General features: G+C 40.1%; 1 protein-coding gene across 7 annotated transcripts in view; it reads right to left on the bottom strand.

The window, feature by feature from the left end:
- The window catches only part of ATP7B (ATPase copper transporting beta), an 81,932-nt gene that overhangs the window by 45,181 nt on the left and 28,547 nt on the right, over positions 1–8,204 (bottom strand). For all 7 annotated transcript variants that reach the window (XM_006909004.3, XM_015587105.2, XM_015587106.2 and 4 more), the window contains one exon: positions 493–1,723. In XM_006909004.3, coding sequence (XP_006909066.2) covers positions 493–1,723 — 1,231 coding nt within the window. The remainder of the gene's footprint in view (positions 1–492; positions 1,724–8,204) is intronic.

Here is an 8,204-nt window from a genome sequence, read left to right as displayed (position 1 = left end):
GGGGGTGGGGTGGCAAAGGAAATCATCATTAAAATCCTTTACTTACTTCCCACTCTCAAGAGAATGGGTTCTGGGCAGTGAGACTAAGGTTCCGCTGTTTTATGATTTTATTTCATTTAGCAGAGAAATCTTCAGAGAAAGTGATGATGGTTCCTTTGGACAGAGAAGGGCCTGATGTTCCTAGGACACTCTTTTAAAACACACACACACTCACACAGAATCAGAGTTCTCTTTAGAAAGAAGCCAAGAATCCAAGGACCTTAGCAATTCAGTCCCAGCTACATGAAAGGCAAAATCTAAACAGTTAGAAATTCTATTTCCTCTACCTGACAAACATAACACATGGGGGAAAGTTGCAGAATCCTGTTACCAAGGTCAACAAGTGAGGCAGCAGGTGTGGCTCACCTGCCCAAGCACGCAGGTACTATGCCGTAAGACACTAAGAGAAAGGAGACAACTCCAGGGAGCTCATCGAACGTATCAACAACGTACCAGAAACGACCGAAGCCTCAAATCCCATATCTTCTAGAGCAGCTTGGAGTTCTTCTGGGTTAATTATAGAGGGATCATAGAGAATCGTTCCAGTCCCTTCGGCCAGAGAGACTGATATTCGCTGCACTCCTTCCCTTTGGGAGATCAGGCCTTCGATGGACTGGACACAGGATGCACAGGTCATGCCAGCAATGGCAAGCACCATGGTACAGCAGGCGCCTTGCCCCTGGGTCTCCTGGGCAGGGGTGGGGGAGTGACATGTGGAAGACCTGTTATCTGTCCCACTTCCTTCTGCCCTGTCAGGAAGGGAAACTTTAAAATTCCCTGGTGGAAGAGCCTCAATGGCCCTCTGCAGAGCCCCTGGGGAGACACGAGAAAGGTCATACTGAACTTGGGCGGTTCTCTCCTCCAAGGACACTTGAATATTTTGAACCCCTGAAAGTTGGCCGATATTTTCTTCAATATTCCGAACACAAGACTTGCAGTGCATCCCATCTACTCTCAGTTGCAGGGTGACCACATGGCTCTCTTGGTGCATCACAGTCTGAGAGTTATTGGCATTCTGGTTAGCACAAGTTGAAGGTGTCTTTGGGTTGGTGCCCTGTAACCGCCCAATATCTATCGGTCCCAGGCTGACAGGAGCCACTTTGTTCTTGATAACAGCTTCAAACCCCATGTCGTTTACATGGTCCCTGAGGTCTTGGGGTTGAATAAGATACGGCTGATAAGTGATGACTGCCTCTTGGTTGCTGAGGGAGACTCTGACTCTCACCACTCCTTGCAGTTTCCTAATCTTGCCTTCTATGGAGCTGACGCAAGACTGGCAGGTCATGCCCTCCACTCGGAGTTTGACCACGGCCTCCGGGACAGGTGAGGACCTTGAAGGCCAGGAGGCAGCCTTTCCTTCTGTGATGCTGGCTTCGAAGCCCATGTCCTCAATTTGATAGCACACCTGTGGCAGGCTCAGGACCGACGGCACATATCTCACGGTTGCGCTGCCTTGTTCCAGGGAAACCTTGATGCTCACGATGCCTTTCAGACTTGAAAGCCTGCCCTCGATGGACCTCACGCATGACTGGCACGTCATGCCCAAAATGCTGATGGTGCCAGTGGTCGCCTGCGAAGGACACGTGCCATCCAGACCACCTTCGTAGCCAACGTTGTCGAAGGCAAAACTCTGCTTCATTGCTGGTTCCCATCCACGAGCAGGCAAAGGAAGTTTAGATAGGATCTAAAAAAAAAAAAGGAAAGAATTTTTTTTATTCTTAAAACTCAATTTTTTCTAAGATATACCAGCTTATCTGGAACTGAGGAAACGGACGACAATGCCGCTGGTGTCAAAACATGCTAAGAGTATAAAATGCAGAGAAAGGAAGCGATAAGGACACGACAGTTGACCCTTGAACAACTCGAGGGTTAAGGGCACCGACTCCTACACAGCCGAAAATCTGTGTAGATCTTTAACTCCATAAAAACTTAACTAGGCTCAGCCCTCCACATCCACAGATTCCCAACCTCGGATCTAAACAGCTGACCCTTGAACAACATGAGTTTGAACCAGGCAGGCTCACTTCCCCGTGTCGTTCGAGGGTCAACTGTATTTATCAAATGAAAGGGTTCAGGTAGGTTCCTTATAGCTCTGACATTCTGTGATTCTGAACCTACACGTCACCTTGCCCACCTTAGTGAAATGTTTTTCTTACCTAGGAGACGTAGCGGTCTCTGTAGGAAACGAGGAGAGCATGACACAGTTTATAAGCACAGAACAAGTATAGCAGGCCTATGACAGAGGCACAGCAGCCCACGAGTATCCCGAGAGCCTCTCCCACCACTGGCTGATATCTGAACCTCCTCCCCACCCCCCAAACTTGGTCCTTTCAGCTCAAACTTTAGGGGTCCTGCTGTAATGCAAATACAAAGATTAGGTAAAACCTTAATTCTGTATCTCTTTTTAGGGGTGTCCATCTCAATCTCTTAGGTTAACTATCCTTAACAACCATAGGGCACATGTTCCAAATGTAGGCCTCCCAGGCCCCACGAGGTCAGACGACAGGCCTGTGAAAAAAGGTATGGAGGTAAGCTCCCTGAGCCAGCAGACATGACCTGCGCCATGAGGGCAAGAAAGGGAAAAGCTGGAAGAACAGGAAGCTAAGTTTAACAAGGAACTGCTCAGTTTTGCCTCTGCTGAGTGTCACTGCCTTCCTGAGTGTTCAGGACAGCTACAGTCGTTACATAAAATTACAAGTGTGTCACCAAATTAAATGAATCCATTTTCTTAATGAACCACAGTAAAAGTGTAATTTCCTGATTTCTTTTCACAATGATGTGGCCTCAGCCATTCTATTAACATGACACAATTTTCTTTTCATAGGGTCCCAACCTTAGCACTCCCTTAATTAGATATAGTTTTTATAACGGGACTATAACATGTTTTAGAAATTTAGGAATAAGCCTTTACATATGGTACATGATAAAAAAGCATGTCACTCACTATGCCTAAACAATCCTAATTTACCTTCAGATGAATCTAAATTACATGGATTGACCTTCATATTCCCATGCATAAAATGCTTACCTTTCCAACTCTGGCTTTTGAGTAGCTTAACAAGATGAAAGTTTAAATAACTTTTAAAACAGACCAGAAATATTTAGTTGTATATCCACAAAGGAAATCATAAACTAGTCTGAGGTTAATAATGATAAAGATTTTTAAAAATATGCACTATAGCATTTCCTGAGATAGTATAGAAAAAAGGGAATAATTAAGTAATTTATGGGATAGCTATTCAAAAGAGTTTGATGAATTCAATAAATAAACTGAAATTATCTATGGTATGAAATGTAATATATAAGAAAGATATGGCATAACAATATTAATGGACCACAGGTTAGCCACCTCACAAATCTATCTGGAAAAACATAAATGTGTAACCTCTACACCAAAAGGCTTTTTAGATAGATTTAGGAAAGAGATACAAAAAGCAAAATAATAAAAATACTAGAAGAAAACATAGGTCAATATCTATTATAATCAAGGACTGAGAAAAGACTAAATATGACAAAATGAAAATAAGAAAATCCAGCAGTTATAAAAGACAGCTATCAAAATTAATCATAATTAAGAAAAAGTTGCTCAAATCAAGGCAAATAAATAAGAAACTGAGGAGAAAAAAAGATTTGCTTCACATTAAGCAAACTAAGAGCTAATTTCTTTAATATATAAAAAGCTCCTTTGAAGAAGAAAAAGGCCAACAATCCAACAGAAAAAAAAAAAAAAAACGGAGTTCATCAAAAAGAAAATGCAAATGGCTTTTCGATATGGGGAAAAAAATATTAAAGGAGAAATGTAATAACATTCCAATTGCACTGTGACTCAATTTTCACCATTCAGATTGGCATCCATCAACTAGATCCCCAGAGCTGGTGGGAATATTACTTCTCTGGAGGGCAACTTGGCAATACCTATTAAAATTACAAATTCATGTACTCTTTGACCCAGCAACTCTATATCTAAGAACTTAGCCAATAATGTATATGTTCGTGTGCAAAAGGAAGCAAGCATGCAATAAAGGACTGGAAACAACATAAATATACAACAATAAAAGGATAATTAAATAAATTATTGCGCAGCCATACAATGGAATACTATCCAGTTCTTAAAAAAGAATGAGGCAACTCTGTAAATACTGAAATAAAGTGATATCTAATATATCATTCAGTGAAAAAAGCAAGACTCAAAATATATAGTGTTTCAGTTATCTGTTGCTATATGACAAACCATATAATTTAGTAGCTAATGCTCACAGTTTTTCAATTTGGACAGGTCTTGGCAGGGAAAGCTCCTCTCTGCCCCACATAGCATCATCTGGAATGGCCTGAATGGGGCTGGAGGTTCCACTTCCATGAAAGCTCATTTATCACATGGCTGGCAAGTTGACAAGGCTGGAAGCTATTGGCAGGGACCCCAGATCTCTCCCATATAGCTTCTCCATGGGCTAGGTTGGGTACCTCACAATGGGTAGTTTCTGTGTTCTAAGAGGAAGTATCATAATAGTGAGCATTCCCAGAGCATTGGTCCCAATGTGCAAGTACTTTATCAAGCCTGTCCCTGCATCACACTTACTAGCTAGTTCACCATTGGCCAAAGCCAGTCACATGGACAAGCTCAGTCAATACAAGAGGGAATCATATAAAGACTTAAATACAGGAAAGTGTTCATTGGGAAAGCCACCAAAAGGGGCAGCTGAAAGGATCAGGTGGCCGGGGTACAGGAGTAAAAAGGAAGAGTTACTTTTCACTGTACAACTTATCATACAATACATGTGTTACCGAATTCTAAAAAATAAATAATTTTAAAAATAAAAATAAAATAACACGAGCATAAAAGAGATCCACAGCAGTGATTTGATTGTAATTGGTATTAATTCAATATGTAACTGAAGAAGATGAAGGAAAAACTAAGGCTATCCAAGGACAAACACTTCAATACAGTATCTTAGGAAGCAGAAATTGCCTCCTTATTATGACATAACTCTCAATCGCACAGTCTATTGGAAAAATAAATCTCTAATGATGCACTACCCAACTTATTGTTCTTGGTCCTAAGTCTAGCTACAACTCACCAATCCACAAACCACAATGCTGGGTCTTAATCCCTGGATTACTGATTCTATGCTCCTGCCAAAAGGTTTGTAGAAGTATTGGAAGCTATTTCTTTGCAGAAAACAATACTCAGAGGCCCTCCTTCCAGACAGGCAGGTTTCTAAGGACAAGCAGTTATGGAGGACAAAGCTTTGCAAATAACACCAGAGTACCTGCTGGTTTACAAGCAATCTCATAACAGCTGCCACGTGTTTGGTTAGTTTTTAAGTGTACACATATGAGGTGTGTATGTGTGCGTGCACGTACACGTGCATTTTTAATTCCATTCTTCAATTAAGACAATCTTTGGTGGGAAAAAAAACCTCTCATCTAAAGAGGTCAGATAAACAAGTTTGGTTTTAAGGACTCATCAAGCGATCACGGACACTGGAGAGTGGGCCTAGGTGTGTCAAAGGAAAACCTTGCAGAAGGCCTAGTGTTGTCTAAACCCCACTAATTTATATACTCCTTGAGGACAAACATCTGGGACTTCTCCAGCAGGCCCAACACCATGCTGGGGAAGAACATTTGCTAGCTTTTGGATTTTTAATAACCTATTCGTAAGACAGGAATCAGGATTAGAAAGAAGGGACTAGAAACACAAGCAGAGCGGGGGATTTCACATGGGGGAATCCAAAATGAATTTCAATGTTTTGCCACCTCTCTAGGCACCCAGGTCACATGGAATTTGCTGAAAGTGCCAAGATTTTAATAATAATAATAATAAAAGACAGGAAATAGACTATAAACTGTTGACTTACCAAGATGGAACCAGGAAAGGAAAATGAAACCTTCAGATAGATCAACCTGGTATGAAGATACCGGAAATGGGGTGGCATATTTTGATAAAGGTTTCAAAGACAGACTGAATTGAAAAGCCCCAAAATGGCATGCCTTGTAGAAAATGACTGATCACAAATCAAAGAGCACTACTACCACGTGTACAATGTAAGGACCACTAGCCACTTCCATTACACCTGGAACAAGATACTTTCTCTTCGAGATTTCTTTCATTTTGGTGTGTAACACCAAACAAGATACCTTCTCTTAAACAAGATATCTTCTCTTCGAGATTTCTTTCATTTTGATGTGTAACAAACACCCTTAACAATTTATAAGCCAAAAACGTTATGCATGTATACAACCCTTCCAGTATATAACCTCCACCCCATACAACTCTATACTCCTGAACTGTTCACCAAATTCAAAATACAAAAAAGTCCTGATATTTTCATATGTACACGAACCAGTAATAGCAAGATGTTAATGATTCTCAGTGTTATTTTATGAGGATAGTATTTCATATCCCTAATACTCAGGATAATTCTATGTGTAGGTATTATCACCATTTTACTGTTGAAACAGACTCAGAATTTTATCAAGGCCACAAGTCAATTTAAATAACAGAACTGGGATTTAAATCCAGCTCAAAAGTCTAACAGGCTCTATTTTTTTAAAAACAACTTTTAAGGTTACTTTTTCTTTTTAGCTATGTTAATTATGGGAAGAGACTGCAACACAGAAAAGCAAAATGAAGGAAACACGAAAAATAGTGACGTAGCGTATTACAGAGTGAAAGCACCAGGGAGGCAAGGGTGCAGCCAGGACCATTGAGCCTGGCTGCCTGAATCCGAGACTTGCCTTCATCCTTTAGTATCCGTCACCTCTAGCTGTCTCTGGCACTTCAGAAAAACTACAGCAGAATATCGGCACTTGCTTTGCTTTCTTCAACATGTCTAATTCCAAATATACTCAAGGCAACCACACTTAAGAGAGGAGGCAGGGCACAAGCAGAGGTGGCAATGGTTCAGGCACCTTGTACATCCTCCCAAATATATTGTGATTGAGTCACTGCCTGGCTCTATCCTTATCTGAGAATTCTCAGGATGTCAGAGATTCACAGGGGAGGGAGGGTCAGAAGAGACCTTGAAAAGATCCCACCCAAACCACACCAGAGAAAATGGGTGTTTCTAAAACCCCAATGAGGAAGAATCGTCTCACGTTAAACCCATAGGTATTGTACATATGTGTACAGATGTAAACAGACTTACAGGAGTAGACACTTATGTATTAATATGTAAAATTGAGGTTATCTAGGGGTGAGTTATAAAATTCTGATTTTTTTTATTATCTGTATATATTTTCCAATTTTAAAAAAATTTTTTTTAAAGTATTACTTTAATGTGGTTTTTCAGTTTATCTAAGGAAAATATTTTGTTAAACCATACTAACATAAGCAACAACAATGATGAACTGATGATATACTTGGCTTTATACACTAAAGAACCTTTTCACATATGTTTGTTTAAATACATCTTTCCTATTTGTGAATTTTTTCAGAGTATTTCTGATAGTCTTGGGTATAAATTCCAGCCTTGTCTGAGTGAATCTGAGCCTCAGTTTTCTTACGTATAAAATGGGGTAATAATAAGATGCTACCTACAGCTTTGCAGGGAGGCCTGAAAGCTAAAGGGACTTACAAGCCTAACATCGAGATATCACCTCATACCTGTCAGAATGTCCATCACTAATAAATCAATAAACAACAAGTGTTGGAGAGAATGTGGAGAAATGGGAATCCTCCTGCACTGTTGATAGGATTACAAATTGGTGCAGTCACTATGGAAAAACAGTATGGAAGTTCCTCAAAAAATTAATAATAGAACTACCATATGACCTAGCAATTCTACTTCTGGATATTTATCTGAAGAAATTCAAAACACTAATTCAAAAAGATATATGCACCTCTATGTTCATTTAAGCATTATTTACAAGAGGCAAGATATGGAAGCAACCTAAGTGCCCACAAATAAACTGGATAAAGAAATTGTGGTACATATATACAATGGACTATTACTCAGCCATAAAAAAAGAATAAAATCTTACCATGTGTGACAACATGGATAGATCTGGAAGGTATTAAGCTAAGTGAAATAAGTAAGAGAAAGACAAATACCATATGATCTCACATATGGAAATCTAAAGAACAAAATAAACAAACAAAACAGAAACAGACTCACAGATGCAGAGAACAAGCTGATGGCTGCCAGATGGGAGGGAGTTTGGGAGCA

Source organism: Pteropus alecto, unplaced genomic scaffold, assembly GCF_000325575.1.
Source record: "Pteropus alecto unplaced genomic scaffold, ASM32557v1 scaffold413, whole genome shotgun sequence".
Classification (NCBI taxonomy): domain Eukaryota; kingdom Metazoa; phylum Chordata; class Mammalia; order Chiroptera; family Pteropodidae; genus Pteropus; species Pteropus alecto.
This window is presented reverse-complemented; position numbering and strand designations above follow the sequence as displayed.